Here is a 19,947-nt window from a genome sequence, read left to right on the forward strand (position 1 = left end):
ATAGTCGACTTCTACTCCTATTTCTTGTGTAACATAGTGACCGGGAAGGGAAGTTGGGTGGTCAGCAGTTTAGTAGGAATAGCATGAAGAGAACATGAGGTGAGTCTCCTGAACAAGATGAACTCAGAAAGGGAATGAGGGGAGATAGGAGAGAAACTCGAGAAAGATAGTCTCTTGGTCGTACAGAACTTGTGTATTGCTGAAAAAAGAGACGTTGTCGAAGATTTGCGTCTTGCAGTCATCAGGACAACCACAAGAATGCCAAATTTCAAAGGGAGCAACAATTTATACTGCATGGCAAAAGGGTACTGATTGTTTGGCAAGTTGACTCTGATTAGTCGAGGTGTTGCCATGGAGAATGTACCAGGAAACTATTGTCCCTCACACTTTTGTTTAATTCAAAAAAAGAGCAAGATGCGTGTTCGGGCTAGGGTATCAGGGAACTTTAGAAGTTTGGCCAGGTGGGCTACTGGATGGGCGTGGAGCAGCAAAGGCAACTGATGGGATGGTCTCGATCTTAGTGACAAAGAAGCTCTTTGTGCTTATTATTGGAGGTGAGAGTAGAGGGGACAGAGGAGAGGGTATGCAATAGAGAAAAGAAGCCGGGGCTATCTTTGCATTCCATGATGATCCAGTTACTGCGATCATTGTTACAACAGTTGGTGAACAGTTTGAATAATGCGAATGTAAGTAGCTAATGCACAGACATTTCCTCTCAGCACCTGAACTACAAAGGCGCTAAATGTGTTCTGTTCACCATCTCCACGCCTGGTTGAGTATGAAGCCACTCAGTGCATTACATGTTTTAGTTACAAGGTTAGGTTGGAAAAGCTGGGGTTGTTCTCCCTGGAGCAAAGAAGTTTGAGGAGAGATTTGATAGAGGTGTACAAGATTATGACAGGCTTGGATAAGTTAAGACAAGGAAAAACTGTTCCCATTAATTGATGGTACAAGGACTAAGGGACACAGATTGAAGGTTTTGGACAAGAGGTGCAGGGGGAATATGAGGAACAACGTTTTTAACACAGCGAATGGTAATGACCTGGAACTTGCCGTCCATGAGGGTGCTGCAAGTGGAGACTATGAATGATTTCAGAAGGAAATTGGATGGGCACCAGAAGGAAATAAATTTCCTGGGCTATGGAGATCGAGTGGGTGAGTGGGACTCACTGGATTGCTCCATGGAGAGCCAGCATGGTCTCGATGGGCTGAATAGCCTCTTTCTACGCGTAAAAGACTCTATGTGTTCACAGCAAAAATGCATCAGGGGGAAGGGGAGTAAAATGACTAACATGCTGGGTCACACCCACTGCTGCCCCCACCTGCAAAATCCCAGGAAATATACAAAAACAAAGACTGGAGCTGCCTGGCAAGCCCAAGTGAAACTGGCAGACAAGGCCTGCTCACCCTGGAGAGGCTGATACTGAGAGCATGGCCTGTCCCAAAAGTAGTGGGGTGGGGGAGGAGGAGAAGCCTGTGAACTGGAAAGCCTGAAGTAAGGGAAGGGTAAAGGAAGAAAATATCTTGTCAACATTTGTTGTTCGAAAGGAAACCATATATGAATGAACGTACATATGAATTAGGAGCAGGAGTAGGCCATTCGGCCCCTTGAGCCTGCTCCGCCATTTGATAAGATAACAGCTGATCTGATTGTGGCCTCAACTCTACTTTCCTATCTACCCCCAATACCCTTTGAGTCCCTTGTCAATCAAGAATCTATCTAAATTCTTAAAAATATTCAATGACCCTGCCTCCATTGCTCTCTGGGGAAGAGAATTCCACAGACTAATGACCCTCTGAGAGCAGAAATTTCTCCTCATCTCTGTCTTAAATGGGCGACCTCTTATTTTTAAACTGTGTCCCCTAGTTCTAGTCCCTCCCCAAGGGGAAACATCCTCTCAGCATCCACCCTGTCAAGTCCCCTCAGGATCTTATATGTTTCAATAAGATCACCTCTTATTCTTCTAAACTCTAATGGATACAGACCCAACTTGTCCAACCTTTCCTCATAAGATAACCCTTTCATCCCAGGAATCAGTCGAGTGAACCTGCTCTGAACTGCTTCTAATGCACTTATATCTTTTAAGTAAGGAGACCAAAAGTGTAAGCAGTACTCCAGATGTGGTCTCACCAACGCCCTGTACAACTGTAGCAAAACTTTCCGACTTTTATATTCCATTTCTCTTGCAATAAATGACAACACTTCTTTTGCCTTCCTAATCACTTGCTGTACCTGCACACTAACTTGTGAATCATGCACCAGGACACTGAGATCCCTCTGTACAGCAGAGTTCTGCAGTCTTTCTCTATTTTAATACTCTACTGCCTTTCTATTCTTCCTGCCAAAGTGCACAAGTTCACATTGTTCAACATTATACTCTATCTGCCATATCTTTGCCCACTCATTTAACCTATCTCTATCTCTTTGCAGCCTCCTTATGTCCTCTTCACAACTTACTCTCCTACCTATCTTTGTATCATCAGTAAATCTAGCCACCATACGTTCTGTCCCTTCATTCATGTCATTGATATAGATTGTAAATAGTTGAGGCCCCAACACTGATCCCTGTGGCATTCCACTTGTTACAGCTTGCCAACCTGAAAATGACCCAGTTATCCATACTTTGATGTGGCATTTTGGAAATCCAAGTATACCACATCTACAGGTTCCCCTTTATCCACCTTTTTATTGCTTCCTCAAAGAACTCTAATAAATTAGTCAAACATAATTTCCCGTTCACAAAACCATGTTGACTCTGCCTGATCGCATGAAGAGTTTCTAAGTGCCCTGCGATAACCTCTTCAATAATAGATTCTAGCATTTTCCCTATGACATGCAGGGGAGAAAATTCCATCTCACAGGTATAATAACAAACTGATCCCTCATAGTAACTCCTCGTAATCGGCAACCTCTCATAGTAACACCTCGTAACCCCCGACCCCTCATAGTAACTCCTCGTAACCCCCCGACCCCTCATAGTAACACCTCGTAACCCCCGACCCCTCATAGTAACTCCTCGTAACCCCCCGACCCCTCATAGTAACTCCTCGTAACCCCCGACTCCTTGCAGTAACCCAGGGCCAATATTGACTGGGACATTCACACTCCCAGCTGGGTTTATTATTTTCTTTTCTATTTAAAAAAAAAATTTGGAGTTTAAAAAATTCTTTCTTGTTGCAACTGGGCCAAATTCACTGGTTCCGGAAACTATTTATAATGACCCCCGACGCCACCTGGCACGAGGACCTCTCTGATCTTCAACGTTCTCACAGGCCGAGTTGTAGCAACTTCCGAAATGGCTCAAAGTCATCAGGAATTGTGTCTGCGAGACAAGTGGAGAAGAAAGATCAGGTGAGCGGAAGAATTTGTCATATTTCCCCTTCGCGCCCAATCATCTGTTTCCGTTGGCACCACTTGGAGTTAATATTTTGTGGGCTACTGGCCGTAGCTGTACTCACCGTTACACCTGTAGCGTAGGTTGGACCAAATGATGTTCTCTTGGGAGAAGCAGAAGACACCAAGACGCCCTCCACGCATTGTCGTGTCGATTGTGACGCCCGAATCTGCCACAAGATTAGGTCCTTCATACAGTTTAACTCTGAAAGGGAAGGGAAGAAACAGGTTTCCAATTAACATAAATATTTCTTTCTGTTCCCACAGTGTATAATAGCCCCTTATAATGGTACAGTTGTAACTTTCCTCTCTGTACACAATCTGGTGCAGCCACATGGGCAGCTTAACAGAGCTGGAGATATACAGCACATCAGTCAGCCTGTAAGAATGGTTTTGGTCATTTGGCTGTCTAATCTTTGAACCTGACTCTCCTCCTCCTGGACAGACACACCCTCCCACATGACACTTTTGCTGTAAAGGAAATGGAGGATCTAAGGCGCGAGGTCTCTCTACAATGTTCAGAACACAGGGCAGCAGAGTGATCATATACTGGTCAAGATGCTTGCATGCAGCTTCATTGGAACAGTGAAGGAGACTAAAAACCAGTCCAGTCCAGTCAGTCAGTGCAGGAATGGAGTATTACAGTTGTGGTGTGGGGCAGGAGGGGGATGGTAGGGTGTGCCGTCGTGGGTCAGGATCACACGCAGATGCAACAAAGATATTTAGCCCTGCAGATACAGACACTCACATTTAATCTTTGCAGATATCTTTCACAGCGTGCAGTTAGGAACTGGAATGCACTGCCGAGAGTGTGGTGGAGGCAGATTCAGTTGTGCTTTCAAAAGGAAACTGGATAATTATCTGAAGAGAAAAAGGTTGCAGGGCTCCAGGCACAGGGTGGGGGGAGTGGGACTAGCTGAGTTGCTCTTGCAGAGAGCTGGCATGGACATAAATGGCCAAATGGCCTCCTTCTGTGCTGTAACCATTCTATAATTTTATAATATGGGAAATTACATTCCAGAGCCGTATGGACTGAAAGAGAGCAAGAGACCCGTCCACTTGTTTGCACTGGAGTGCTGACTTGGGTTGCATTAGAGTGTTAAAGTGGAAGTTTGGTGACTGAGGAAGGTCGGTGAGGAGGGAGCGAGGAGCTCCTTTCATTTCCTACCTGTCCTCAAAGTGAGGGGAGCCGAGAGTTTCCAAAGAGCACAGCTGACTGGTGAGTAAGTCCTGGTGGGTATTTGTCAAAGTGGATTGAATTGTAAGTCATTGTTTTAGCAACACTGAGTTGTCTTTTTTCAATTACAATCTTATAAAGTTTTAAATTTAAAGGGTTTAGTCATGGCAGGAGAGCTTGAAGCTGTTGTTTGCTCTTCTTGCTGCATGTGGGAATCCGGGAACATTTCCAGTCCCCAGGACCAGCATGTGTGCAGGAAGTGTGTCCAGCTGCAGCTCCTGGAAGCTCGGGATTCAGAGCTGGAACGGCGGCTGGAAACACTGTGGAGCATCTGCGAGTCTGAGAGCATTGTGGACAGCACGTATAGAGAGGTGGTCACACAGCAGCTGAAAGGACTTGAGGAAGGAAGGGAATGGGTGACCACCAGGCAGTCCAAGAGAATCAGGCAGATAGTTCAGGAGTCCCCTGCGGTCCCGCTTGCAAATTGGTATTCCATTTTGGAGGCTGATGAGGCTGGTTCTTCCAGGGAGTGCAGACAGAGCCAAGCTTCTGGCACCGCAAGCAGCCTGTCTGCACAGGAAGGGGGAAAGAGAGGAAGAGCAATAGTAATAGGGGATTCTATAGTCAGGGGAACAGATAGGCGCTACTGTGGCCGTCAACGTAACTCCAGGATGGTGTGTTGCCTCCCTGGTGCCAGGGTCTGGGATGTCACTGAATGGCTGCAGGGCATCCTGATGGGGGAGGGTGATAAGGCAGAGGTCATGGTACATGTTGGTACCAATGACAGAGGTAGAAAGAGGGATGAGGTCTTGCATCGAGAATTCAGGGAGTTAGGCAGTAGACTAAAACGCAGGACGTCTCGGGTTGTAATCTCCGGATTACTCCCAGTGCCACGTGCTAGCGAGTATAGAAATAGGAGAATAGCACAGATGAATGCGTGGCTTAAGAGTTGGTGCAGGAGGGAGGGTTTTAGATTCCTGGACCACTGGGACCGTTTCTGGGGAAGGTGGGACCGGGATGGTCTACATCTGAACCAGAGGGGGACTAACCTCCTTGCTGACGGGTTTGCTAGTGCTGTTGGGAGGAGTTTAAACTAATTTGGCAGGGGGAGGGGATGCAGAGTCCTAGTAGAATACAGCTAACCACAGGAAAGCGAACAAGTCAGAGGGAATACAGCGGAAGTAAGTTTCAAGGGAGTAAGACCAGGATGGAAGGCCTCTACTTTAATACCAGGAGTATTGCAGGTAAAACGGATGAGTTAAGGGCAATGATTGAAACGTGGAATTGTGATATATTAGCCATCACGGAGACATGGTTGAGGGAGGGGCAGGATTGGTAGCTCAATATCCCGGGATATTGAATCTTCAGGCGAGACAGAGGAGGGGTTAAAGAGGAGGGGGCATTGCAATATTAGTTAAGGAGTCAGTTACTGTAGTAAGGAGAGATGATATCTTGGAGGGGGCATCAAATGAAGCTTTATGGGTCGAGTTTAGGAATAAAAAAGGGACAGCCACATTGCTAGGTGTTTATTATAGACCCCCAGGTAGTCAGCGGGAAATTGAGGAGCAAATATGTGTGCAATTTGCAGAGGTGTGTAAAAATAATAGGGTAATTATATTAGGTGATTTCAACTTTCCCAACATTAATTGGGATAGTCATCGTGTTAAGGGCTTAGATGGAGTGGAGTTCTTAAAATGTATACAGGAGAACTTTTTAGCTCAATATGTAGCTTTTTTTTTAATTTCCAAAATATACTTTATTCATAAACATCTGTAAAAATTACATTGCCAAACAGTTTCCAAACAGCACCAAAAAATACAAACATTGCAAGGGATATCAGTTTCCTTCAATACTCTCATGAGTTTCTTCCCAACCCTTCCGTTTCACAATTGTCATGTCAATTACAGTTTTACATTTACAGCAATTGAGAATATTAACGATACAGTTCAAGGGGTTTCCCATTGATCCAGCCCCTCAGTTCAGCTTGGTGGGGGAACCTTACACTGTGGTCTTTCCCCATTGAGCCTTTGCTGCGGCTGCCCCAAGCTTTAGTGCGTCCCTCAACACGTAGTCCTGGACCTTGGAATGTGCCAGTCTGCAACATTCGGCGGTGGACAACTCTTTGCGCTGGAAGACCAGCAAGTTTCGGGCAGACCCAAGGGCGTCTTTCACCGAATTGATAGCCCTCCAGCAGCAGTTGATGTTTGTCTCGGTGTGCGTCCCTGGGAACAGCCCATAGAGCACAGACTCCTGTGTTACAGAGCTGCTTGGGATGAACCTTGACAAAAACCACTGCATCTCTTTCCACACCTGCTTTGCAAAGGCACATTCCAGGAGGAGGTGGGCGACCGTCTCTTCCCCACCACAGCCAACGCGGGGGCACTGTGCGGAGGGGGTGAGACTTCGGGTGTGCATGAAGGATCTGACGGGGAGGGCCCTTCTCACCACCAGCCAAGCTACGTCTTGGTGCTTGTTTGAAAGTTCTGGTGATGAGGCATTCCGCCAAATGACTTTGACGGTCTGCTCGGGGAACCATCCGACAGGATCCACCGTTTCCTTTTCCCGTAGGGCCTTGAGGACATTTCGTGCAGACCACTGCCTGATGGACCGGTGGTCAAAGGTGTTTTTCCGCAGAAACTGCTCCACGAAGGATAGGTGGTACGGCGCCGCCCAACTGCATGGTGCGTTCCGCGGCAATGTGACCAGGCCCATCCTTCGCAACACCGGGGACAGATAGAACCTCAGCACGTAGTGACACTTGGAGTTTGCGTACTGGGGATCTACACATAGCTTGATGCAGCCGCACACGAAGGTGGTCATCAGGATGAGGGCCACGTTGGGTACATTTTTCCCGCCCATGTCCAGAGATTTGAACATCGTGTCCCTCCGGACCCGGTCCATTTTCAATATGTAGCGGATCCAACAAGGGAGGGTGCAGTGCTGGACCTAATTCTGGTGAATGAAGCCAGACAGGTGGTTGATGTGTTGGTGGGGGTACATTTTGGTGATAGCGACCACAACATGGTACAATTTAAGCTTGTTATGGAGAAAGAAATAGACAAGTTGCAAAAAAAGATTTTGGATTGGGGGAGAGCGAATTTTAGTAAAATAAGGCAGGATCTGGCCAAGGTAGACTGGAAAGAGTTACTTGTTGGGAAATCTACAGAAGAGCAGTGGGGGGCATTCAAAAAGGAAATGGGGAGGGTACAGGCCCAACATGTTCCCTCTGGGGTAATAGGTGGGAGCAACAAGCCCAGAGAACCATGGATGACCAGAAACATTCAGGGTACGATGAGAAGGAAAAGAGAGGCTTTTAGCAAATACAAGGAGAGCAAATCAATGGAAGCATTAGTGGAGTACAGAAAGTGTAGGGTGGAGCTTAAGAAGGTAACTAGGAGAGCAAAGAGGGGATATGAGAAAGCTCTGGCTGGTAAAAGTAGGGAAAATCCCAAGATATTCTATAAGTATATCAATGGGAAGAGGATAACCAGGGAAAGAGTAGGACCCATTAGGGACCAAGGGGGAAATTTGTGGGTGGAGCCAGAGGACATTGGTAGGGTGTTGAATAAATACTTCACTCTGTCTTCACCCAAGAGAAAGAGGATGTAGATATGGAACTTAGAGAGAGAGACTGTGAGGTTCTTGAGCAAATTGTCATAGGGAGTGACAAGGTATTGGAGATCTTGGAAGACTTAAAAGTGGACAAGTCTCCAGGTCCGGATGATTTGTGTCCCAGGATGCTGTGGGAGACGAGGGTGGAGATTGCAGGGGCTCTGACCCTAATTTTTAAATTCCTCTCTGGCCACGGGGGAGGTGCCAGAGGACTGGAGAACAGCTAATGTGGTCCCACTATTTAAGAAAGGTTGTAGAGATAAGCCAGGGAACTACAGACCAGTGAGTCTCACGTCAGTGGTAGGGAAACTATTGGAGAAAATTCTGAAGGAGAGAATCTATCTCCACTTGGAGAGGCAAAATTTGATTAGGAATAGTCAGCATGGCTTTGTCAGAGGGAGGTCATGCCTAACAAATTGGATTGAATTTTTGGAGCATGTGACCAGGTGTGTCGATGAGGGTAGTGCAGTTGATGTTGTTTACATGGATTTCAGCAAAGCCTTTGACAAGGTCCCACATGGGAGACTTATCAAGAAAGCAAATGCACATGGGATACAAGGTAACTTGATAAGGTGGACTCAAAATTGGCTTAGCTGCAGGAGACAGAGAGTGATGACAGACGGCTGTTTTTGTGACTGGAAGCCAGTGTCCAGTGGCGTACCACAGGGATCTGTGCTGGGTCCCCTATTGTTTGTCATTTATATAAACGACATAGATGACTATGTGGGGGGTAGGATCAGTAAGTTCGCGGATGACACAAAGATTGGCCGAGTGGTTAACAGTGAGGTGGAGTGTCTTAGGTTACAGGAAGATATAGATGGGATGGTCAAATGGGCAGAAATGTGGCAGATGGAATTTAACGCTGAAAAGTGTGAGGTGATACACTTTGGAAGGAGTAATGTGACATGGAAGTATTCAATGAATGGCCTGACACTGTGAAGTTCCGAGGAACAAAGGGACCTTGGCGTGTTTGTCCATCGAACTCTGAAGGCAGAAGGACAGGTTAATAGGGTGATGAAAAAGGCATATGGGACACTTGCCTTTATCAATCGAGGCATAGATTACAAAAACAGGGAGGTCATGTTGGAGTTGTATAGAACTTTGGTAAGGCCACAGCTGGAGTACTGTGTGCAATTCTGGTCGCCACATTATAGGAAGGATGTGATTGCATTGGAGGGGGTGCAGAGGCGATTCACCAGGATGATGCCAGGGATGGAACATTTAAGCTATGAAGAGAGGTTGGATAGGCTTGGGTTGTTTTCACTGGAGCAGAGAAGACTGAGGGGTGACCTGATCGAGATGTACAAGATTATGAGGAGCATGGACAGGGTGGATAGGGAGCAGCTGTTCCCCTTAGTTGAAGGATCAGTTACGAGGGGTCACAAGTTTAAGGTGCGGGGCGGGAGATTTAAGAGGGATTTGAGGAAGAACTTTTTTACCCAGAGAGTGGTGACGGTCTGGAATGCACTGCCTGGGAGGGTGGTAGAGGCAGGTTGCCTCACATCCTTTATAAGTACCTGGATGAGCACTTGCACGTCATAAAGTCAGCACGGTTTTGTGAAGGGTAGGTCGTGCCTCACAAACCTTATTGAGTTTTTCGAGAAGGTGACCAAACAGGTGGATGAGGGTAAAGCAGTGGATGTGGTGTATATGGATTTCAGTAAGGCGTTTGATAAGGTTCCCCATGGTAGGCTATTGCAGAAAATACGTAAGTATGGGGTTGAAGGTGATTTAGAGCTTTGGATCAGAAATTGGCTAGCTGAAAGAAGACAGAGGGTGGTGGTTGATGGCAAATGTTCATCCTGGAGTTTAGTTACTAGTGGTGTACCGCAAGGATCTGTTTTGGGGCCACTGCTGTTTGTCATTTTTATAAATGACCTGGAAGAGGGTGTAGAAGGGTGGGTTAGTAAATTTGCGGATGACACTAAGGTCGGTGGAGTTGTGGATAGTGCCGAAGGATGTTGTAGGGTACAGAGGGACATAGATAGGCTGCAGAGCTGGGCTGAGAGATGGCAAATGGAGTTTAATGCGGAAAAGTGCGAGGTGATTCACTTTGGAAGGAGTAACAGGAATGCAGAGTACTGGGCTAATGGGAAGATTCTTGGTAGTGTAGATGAGCAGAGAGATCTTGGTGTCCAGGTGCATAAATCCCTGAAGGTTGCTACCCAGGTTAATAGGGCTGTTAAGAAGGCATATGGTGTGTTAGCTTTTATTAGCAGGGGGATCGAGTTTCGGAGCCACGAGGTCATGCTGCAGCTGTACAAAACTCTGGTGAGACCGCACCTGGAGTATTGCGTGCAGTTCTGGTCACCGCATTATAGGAAGGATGTGGAAGCTTTGGAAAGGGTGCAGAGGAGATTTACTAGGATGTTGCCTGGTATGGAGGGAAGGTCTTACGAGGAAAGGCTGAGGGACTTGAGGTTGTTTTCGTTGGAGAGAAGGAGGAGGAGAGGTGACTTAATAGAGACATATAAGATAATCAGAGGGTTAGATAGGGTGGATAGTGAGAGTCTTTTTCCTCGGATGTTGATGGCAAACACGAGGGGACATAGCTTTAAGTTGAGGGGTGATAGATATAGGACAGATGTCAGAGGTAGTTTCTTTACTCAGAGAGTAGTAGGGGCGTGGAACGCCCTGCCTGCAACAGTAGTAGACTCGCCAACTTTAAGGGCATTTAAGTGGTCATTGGATAGACATATGGATGAAAATGGAATAGTGTAGGTCAGATGGTTTCACAGGTCGGCGCAACATTAGAATGTTCTAATAACATTCAAGGCTATGGGCCAAGTGCTGGCAAATGAGATTCGGTAGACAGGTCAGGTGTTTTAATGTATAGGTGCAGACTCGATAGGCTGAAGGGCCTCTTCTGCACTGTATTATTCTGTGATTCACAGCCAGAGCCAAGTATTTCACAGATAACCAGTCAATATTGGGAGCTCAACTCTGCAGTGTGTTTCTTTCTGTCTCTAATTCTGTACTGTATTTGTCTCAAACACTGCACTGTTTCTCTTTAATTCTGCAGTGTGTGTGTCTCTCTCCCTGTCTCTTAACTCTGCAGTGTGTGTGTTTCTGTCTCTAATTCTGTAGTGTGTGTGTGTCTCTGTCTCTAACTCTCTACTGTCTCTCACTGCACTCTGTGTGTGTGTCTCTCGTCTTTAACAGCGCTATGTATGTCTCTGTCTCTAATTTTGCACTGCATGTGTGTCTCTCAGTCTCTAATTTTGCAATATGTATGCCTCTTGGTCTCTAACTTTGCACTGTGTGTCCCTCTGTGTCTTTGTGTTTCTCTCTGTCTCAATTTTCATACTTTGTTTGTGTCTCTGTCTTCAATTGGATGTCACAACAAAGTGAATCTTTTTCTGAGTCTACTTTCAGGCTCCGATCCCATGGAAGGACAGAGTTAAGCTAACAAAGGAAGAACAAAATTGCTGAGAGCTGGAGTCATGCTGATCTGATGATGCAGAACCCAGATTCCAAACTGTAACTTCAGCCCGTCAGCTATTGTCTCCAGATTTACATCTCAATAGAGGTGGGGGCCCTGAATGACCTGCCAGCATCCTGTTGCTATGGAAAAGTAACCATGTTACTGCAGGGGAAAGGAGGTCTTTTGTGTCTGGAAAACGTGTTCAGCATTCACTAGAACCACAAAACACAACTCTGATCAACGAACACACGGGCTGCCTGTGTTCATTCAGAATGATTCCAAGGCACAAGACAATCAGCGAATATCCCCAAACTTCAAAATCCCCAAAACATTCATGATTTTCACAAATTCTTTAATAACCATCATGGGAAATACAAACACAAACAAGAATTACAAATCTGTCCCAGACCCATACACGCAAAAGTGTACAATAAACTCCAGAATTTTTTTCTCCTTTCTCACCTTAAGACGCTCCTTAAAACCGACCTTTGATCTGTCCAAATAGCTCATGTGACAGTCTCAAATTCTGTTTGATAACATTCCTGTGAACAGCCTTGAGACAATTTACTATGTTTAAGGTGCTACACAAATACAATGTTTTTGTATTCTTTCAAGGGATGTGGGATCACTGGCAAGGCCAGTGTTTGTTGCCCATCCCTAATTGTCCTTGAACTGAAATAAAAACAAGAAATGCTGGAACCACTCAGCATCCAGCATCCGCAGTATTTTGCTTTTATATTATGTCCTTGAACTGAGCTGCTCCATTTCAGAGGGCAGTTAAGAGTTAACCACATTGCTGTGGGTCTGAAGTCACTCCAGGTGCTGCTCCACAAACCACTGACCACCTCCAGGCGCTCTCGAGACAAGGAGGCCAAAGACAGACAGAGACGGAGTCACATGTAGGCCAGACCAGGTAAGGACAGCAGATTTCCTTCCCCAAACGACATTCGTGAACCAGATGGGTTTTTACGACAATTGATTATAGTTTCATGGCACCATTACTAAGACTAACTTTCAATTCCAGATTTTTGTTATTAATTGAATTTATTACTTAATTAAATTTAAATTCGACCAAACTGCCATGGTGGCATTTGAACCCGTGTCCTCAGGGCATTGACCTGGGCCTCTGTGTAGTTGTGTTCACTGATGGGGCTCGGCATGAGTACACAGAGTGGGCTGAGACTTATACTGGTATTCTACAGATGATGTTATAGCCCTATCGCTCACCTGATGTAGCCGACCTGTGGCCTGTGCATCAGGTGCCATCGGTACGAAGTCTTGTCCTTCCAGCCCACATCACGGGGATCTTTCCACAGCAGCGTGACCTGGTCTTGGGTGGTGCCGGTATTCCACAGTGCGTTCCTCAGGTGCTCCCCCGGGCCGCTCTTTGACTTCACAGCCTGATTGGAACACAAAGGGAGGCATAAGTTAAGAACTCAAATGATACATCATCACCATAAACACAATATTTAAATAGGTTGTTCAAACCCATTACAGACTAACCCTTGGATCGGCCATCAAGTGCATTAATTTAACTAGTTTAACGAACTTGCTGGAATTTTTTGATGAGATACCAGAGAGGGTTGATGAGGGTAATGTTGTTTATGTGGTGTACATGGACTTCCAAACGACATTTAATAAATTGCCACATAACAAACTAGTGAGCAAAGTTATAGCTCATGGAATAAAAAGGAACAGTAGCAACATGGATACAAAATTGGCTGAGTGACAGGAAACAGAGTAGTGGTTAATGGACGTTTTTCAGACTGAATGAAGGTTTGTAGAGGAGATCCCCAGACCCTTGCTCTTCCTGATATATATTAATGATCGAGACCTTGGTGTACAGGACACAATTTCAAAATTTGCAGATGATACAAAACTTGGAAACACTGTGAGGAGAACAGTGTAGAAATTCAAAAGGAGATAGACAGGTTGGTGGAATGGGCGGACAAGTGACAGATGAAATTTAATGCAGAGAAGTGTGAAGTTTTGGTAGGAAGAATGTGGAGAGACAATATAAAATAAAGGGTACAATTCTAAAGGGGGTGCAGGAGCAGAGGGACCTGGGTGTATATGTACATAAATCACTGAAGGTGGCAGACAGGTTGAGAGAGCAGTTAATAGAGCTACAGCTTCCTAGACTTTCCTGGTAGGGGCATAGAGTACAAAAGCAAGGAAGTTATGTTGAACTTGTATAAGACAGTAGTTTGTCCTCAGCTGGAGTATTGCATCCAGTTCTGGCCACAGCACCTTAGGAACAGATGTGAAGACATTAGAGAGAGTACAGAAAAGATTCACGAGAATGATTCCAGGGATGAGGAACTTCAGGTATGAAAACAGATTGGAGAAGTTATGAATGACTTGGATGAGGAAGTGGAAGGCTGGGTTAGCAAGTTTGCCGATGACACGAAGGTTGCTGGAGTTGTGGATAGTGTGGAAGGCTGTTGTAGGTTGCAACGGGACATTGACAGGATGCAGAGCTGGGCTGAGAAGTGGCAGATGGAGTTCAACCTGGAAAAGTGTGAAGTGATTCATTTTGGAAGGTCGAATTTGAATGCGGAATACAGGCTTAAAGACAGGATTCTTGGTAGTGTGGAGGAACAGAGGGATCTTGGGGTCCATGTCCATAGATCGCTCAAAGTTGCCACCCAAGTTGATAGGGTTGTTAAGAAGGCGTATGGTGTGTTGGCTTTCATTAACAGGGGGATTGAGTTTAAGAGCCGCGAGGTTATGCTGCAGCTCTATAAGGCCCTGGTTCGACCACACTTGGAATATTGTGTTCAGTTCTGGTCGCCTCATTATAGGAAGGATGTGGAAGCTTTAGAGAGGGTGCAGAGGAGATTTACCAGGATGCTGCCTGGACTGGAGGGAATGTCCTACGAAGAAAGATTGAGGGAGCTAGCGCTTTTCTCATTGGAGCGAAGAAGGATGAGAGGTGACTTGATCGAGGAGTACAAGATGATGAGAGGCATAGATAGAGTGGATAGCCAGAGACTTTTTCCCAGGGCAGAAAGGGCTATCACCAGGGGGCATAATTTTAAGGTGATTGGAGGAAGGTTTTGGGGAGATGTCAGAGGTAGGTTCTTTACACAGAGAGTGGTGGGTGCGTGGAATGCGCTGCCAGCGGTGGTAGTAGAAGCAGATACATTAGGGGCATTTAAGCGACTCTTGGATAGGTACATGGATGATAGTAGAATGAAGGGTAGGTAGTTAGTTTGATCTTAGAGTAGGTTAAAGGTTCGGCACAACATCGTGGGCCGAAGGGCCTGTACTGTGCTGTACTGTTCTATGTTCTAAGTTAGGACTATTTTCCTTGGAGAAGAGAAGGTTGTGAGGAGATTTAATAGAGGTGTTCAAAATCATGAGGGGGTCTAGACAGAGTAGATAGGGAACGACTGTTCTCCTTGGTGGAAGGGTCGAGAACAAGAGGACACAGATTTAGGGTAACTGAGTTCCTGAGGAAAAACTTTTCACACAGTGTGGTTGGGATCTGAAATGCACTGCCTGAGAGTGTGGTGGAGGCAGGTTCAAACAAGGCAGGGGGAATGGAACTAGGTGACTTGATCCTTTGGAGTGCCAGCGCAGACACGATGGGCTGAATGGCCTCCTTCTGCGCTGTTGTGATTCTGTGATTTCATGCTTTTGAGCCAGTGCTTCTTATGGTCCCTGTGGTGGCTCCAACAGTGAACACAACAGTGTGTGCTGTGAACCCTCAGACGCAGCTGTTGTTCCCCCTCTGAAGGCTCTGACTCTCACTGAGATGATGAGGTTCCACAGACCAGTCCTTCGCCAGTACTTAACCAAAGTGGCAAAGCTTGGTGTTTGAATGTAGACACTGAGTTCTGCTTTGACATCTGAACTCTTATCTCCTCAGCACAAGGCAGACCATTGTACTACAACTGCTCCCTTTTCCCTGCATGAGACTCCTGGGACTGACGAGGAGGGTTGGTGGGGGAGGAGTGGGGGTGGGAGGGCAGTTGGTGGTTGGGCAAAGGAAGGGGATGGGATTCCAGTGACAGGGGTGAGGGCAGAGGGAAGTGTGAGGGTAAGATGGGTGGGCATAGGGGATTCCTGCAGCGCAGTTGGGAGGTGATCAGAGACTCCTGAGGCCGAGTGGGTGGGGAGGCGGAAACAGTATTAATGTCCCAGGCAGATGCATCCCTATAAAGAAAGAGAGGGCCTGTTTGTGGAGGAATCCAGCAGATTTGGCAGTCTCTCTTGTGCCTGGCTCTGTTCAATTGAGGACCTGAGAGAGACACACACACACACAAAGCAAGGCTGGAGAGGCTCTTTGTTTTCTGCAGCTCCACCAGAGATCGTGCGGCCTGGAGAATTCCAGCAAATATATTTTAGAATCATAGAATGGTTACAGCACAGAAGGAGGCGATCGTGTCTCCCATTTTTCTCCATAGCCCTGCAAGTTTTTTCTTTTTGGATAATTATTCATTTCTCTTTTGAAGGCCTCAATAGAATCTGTTTCCATCATTCTCTCAGGCAGTGCATTTCAGATCCTAATCACTCGCTGCATAAAAAAGTTTTTCCTCATGTTGCTTTCCTCTTTTGCCAATCACCTTAAATCTGTTCCCTCTGCTTTGGATCCTCTGGCCAATGGGAACACTTTCTCCCTTTCTACTCTGTCCAGATCCCTCATGATTTTGAACACCTCTATCAAATCTCCTCTAAGGAGAACAGCCCCAGCTTCTCCAACCTATCCACGTAATTGAAGTTTCTCATCCCTGGAATCATTCTTATGAATATTTTCTGCACCCTCACTAATACATTTACATCCTTCCTAAAGTGTGGTGCCTAGATCTGGCCACAATACTCCAGTTGAGGCCAAACCAGTGTTTTATACAGATTTACCATAACTTCCTTGTTCTTGTACTCTATGCCCCCACTTATAAAGCCTAGGATCCTGCATGTCTTATTAACCGCTTTCTCAACTTGCCCTTCAATGGTCCCTCTGCTCCTGCATGCCTTTAATTTATATTGTTTCTCCTCGTTCTTCCTACCAAAATTAATCATTTTATCTGCCGTGTGTCCACCCATTCCACCAGCCTGTCGATGTCCTCTTGAAGTTTATCGCTATCCTCCTCACTGTTCACAATACTTCCAAGTTTTGTGTCATCCACAAATTTTGAAATTGTGCCCTGTACACCCAAGTCTAGGTCATTTACATCAAGTAAAGCAGGGGTCCTAAAACCACGCCCTGGGGAACCCCACTATATATCTTCCTCTAGTCTGAAAAACAACCGTTCCCAACGACATGCTGTTTCCTGATCACTCAACCAACTTCGTATTCATGCTGCTACTGTCCCTTTTATTCCATGGACTCTAACATTGCTGACAAACCTGTTATGTGGCACTTCATCAAATGCCTTTTGGAAGTCCTTGTACACAACATCAACAGCATTATCCTGATCAACCTCTCTGTTACCTCATCAAAAAACTCAAGAAAGTTAGTTAAACACAATTTGCCCTTAAGAAATCCATGCTGGCTTTCCTGAATTAATCTACTTTTGTCCAAGTGACAGTCCGCCCATTCCAGGTATTAGTCTATTAAACCTTCTCTGTACTACCTCCAATGCATTTACATCCATCCTTAAATAAGGAGACCAGTACTGTACACAGTACTCCAGAAGTGGTCTCACCAATGCCCTGTATAGCTGAAGCGTAACCTCCCTACTTTTGCATTCAATTCCCCTCGTGATAAACAATAACATTCTATTAGCTTTCCTAATTACGTGCTGTAGCAGCACACTAACAATTTGCGATTCATGTACTAGGACACCCAGATCCCTCTGCATCTCAGAGCTCTGCAATCCCTCACCATTTAGATAATATGCTTCTTTTTAATTTTTCCTGCCAATGTGGACAATTTCCCACTTTCCCACATTATACTCCATTTGCCAGGTCTTTGCCCATTCACTTAACCTATCTATATCCCTTTGTAGACCCCTTATGTCCTCTACACAAGTTACTTTCCTACCTATCTTTGTGTCATCAGCAAATTTAGCAACTATACCTTCGGTCCCTTCATCCAAGTCATTTATATAAATTGTAAAAAGTTGAGGCCCCAGCACGGATCCCTGTGGTACACCACTCGTTACATCTTGCCAACCAGAAAATGACCCATTTATGCCTACTGTCTGTTTCCTGTTAGCTAGTCAATCTTCTATCCATGCCAATATATTACCCCCTACACCATTGACTATTAATTTTGTGACAAATTATCGTTTCTAAAGCTTTCCCGCCGAGGTTAAACTGACCGGCCTGTAGTTGCTCGGCTTGACCTTACACCTTTTTTTAAACAAGGATGTACCATTTGCAATTTCCAGTCCTCTGGCACCACACCTATATCTGGAAGATTATGGCCAATGTCTCCGCAATTTCCACCCTTACTTCCCTCGGTATCCTTGGATATATCTCATCTGGTCCTGGTGACTCATCAACTTTAAGTAGTCAGCCAATCTGGTACCTCCTCTATCAATTTTTAGCCCATCCAGTGTCTCAACTCCCTCCTCTTTCACCATGACTTGGGCAGCATCATCTTCTTCCTTGGTAAAGCCAGATGCAAGGTACTCATTTAGTATCTCAGCCATGCCCCCTGCCTCCATGTGTAATTCCCGTTTTAGGTCCCTAATCGGCCCACTCCTCCTTTTACTACACTTGTACTATTTATCTGCCTATAGAAGACTTTTAGATCACCTTTTGTGTTAGCTGCCACGCTCATACTTTCTTTGCTTCTCTTTGTTTTTTCACTTCCTCTCTGAACCTTCTATATTCAGCCTGGTTCTTAATTGTATTATTCATCTGGCATCTGTCATATGCATCCTTCTTCTGCTTCATCTTACTCTATCTCTTCTGTCATTCAGGGAGCTCTAGATCTGGGGAATGTACCTTGACTGTAGCCAAACTATCTCCTCTTTAAATGCAGCTCATTGTTCAGTTACAGTTTTGTCTGCCAATCTTTGATTCTAGTTTAGTTGGACCAGATCGGTTCTCACTCCATTGAAGTTGACCCTCCCTCAATTAATTATATTTACTCTATATTGCTCTTGTTCTTTTCCCATAGCTAACCTAAACCTTAAGATGTTATGAGCACTGTCCCCTAAACGTTGCCCTACTGACACTTGGTCCACTTGTCGCACCTCATTCCACGGAACCAGATCCAGCAATGGCTCCTTCCTCGTTGGATTGGAAACGTACTGATGTATAAAATTCTCCTGAACACACTCTAGAAACTCTTCTCCCTCTCTGCCCTTTTCACTACTACTATCCCAGTCTATATTACGATAGTTAAAGTCCCCCAATATGACTACTCTATAATTCTTGCACGTCTCTATAATTTCTTTGCAAATTTGTTCCTCATCTTTTTCCCACTCATAGGTGGCCAATAGAATACACCCAGCAATGTAATGGTACCTCTATTATTTCTTAGCTCTAGCCAAATAGATTTTGTCCTTAACCCCTCTAGGACATCCTCTCCCTCCAGCACTGTAAAGTGCTCCTTAATCAGTACAGCTACCCCTCCTCCTTTCCTTCATTCCCTGTCTTTCCTGAACACTTTGTATCCAGGAATATTTAGTACCTACTCCTGCCCTTTTTTGAGCCAGGTCTCTGTTAACACCACAACATCTTATTTCGACATAGCTATCTGCGCTTGCCACTCACCAACCTTATTTACCACACTCATAAGCATACATTCCTATACACACACTTTAAACCCAATTTAGACCTTACTACATTCCTTCTTACTCTGGTCCCACCTAATATTTCACTATTTTCTACTTTAGTGCTATCTGTATCTCCCAATTCTCTGTGCACCTTGGTTTTCCTCTTTAATATTACCTCCTAGTTCCCACACCCTTGCCAAGTTAGTTTAAACTCTCCCCAATAGCTGCAAATTACCCCACAAGGACATTGTTCCGCCTCTGTTCAGATGCAACCCGTCCTGCCTGTACCGGTCCCATTTCCTCCAGAACCGGTCCTAATGTCCTCTCCCCTGCCACACATTCCTCTGCTCTATCCTTCTATTTCTATACTCACTTGTGTATTGTACTGTGAGTAATTCGGTGATTACTACCTTTGAGGTCCTGGTTTCTAGTTTCTTTTCTAACTCTGTCTGCAGGACCTCATCCCTCTTTCTACCTATATCGTATGAACCATTGGCAGCTCCCCTTCCCACTCAGAGCGCTCTGTCGCTGCTCTGTGACACCCATGACCCTGGAACCAGGGAGGCAACATGCCATCCTGGATTCACGTATGTGGCCGCAGAAATGTCTGTTCCCCTAACTATTGAATCCCTTATCATTATTGCTTTTCCAATTTTGTTCTGTC

General features: G+C 45.5%; 1 protein-coding gene across 3 annotated transcripts in view; it reads right to left on the minus strand.

Annotated features, from left to right (window-relative positions):
• Nucleotides 1-3,039: 3,039 nt before the first annotated feature.
• The window catches only part of thbs3a (thrombospondin 3a), a 126,696-nt gene continuing 109,788 nt past the window's right edge, over nucleotides 3,040-19,947 (minus strand). For all 3 annotated transcript variants that reach the window (XM_068022825.1, XM_068022826.1, XM_068022824.1), the window contains 3 exons: nucleotides 12,835-13,007; nucleotides 3,460-3,599; nucleotides 3,040-3,323 (listed from right to left, as the gene is read on the minus strand). In XM_068022825.1, the coding sequence (XP_067878926.1) occupies nucleotides 3,268-3,323; nucleotides 3,460-3,599; nucleotides 12,835-13,007 (369 nt within the window). In that variant the 3' untranslated portion in view covers nucleotides 3,040-3,267. The remainder of the gene's footprint in view (nucleotides 3,324-3,459; nucleotides 3,600-12,834; nucleotides 13,008-19,947) is intronic.

The sequence above is a fragment of the Heterodontus francisci genome, chromosome 46, assembly GCF_036365525.1.
Source record: "Heterodontus francisci isolate sHetFra1 chromosome 46, sHetFra1.hap1, whole genome shotgun sequence".
Lineage (NCBI taxonomy): Eukaryota > Metazoa > Chordata > Chondrichthyes > Heterodontiformes > Heterodontidae > Heterodontus > Heterodontus francisci.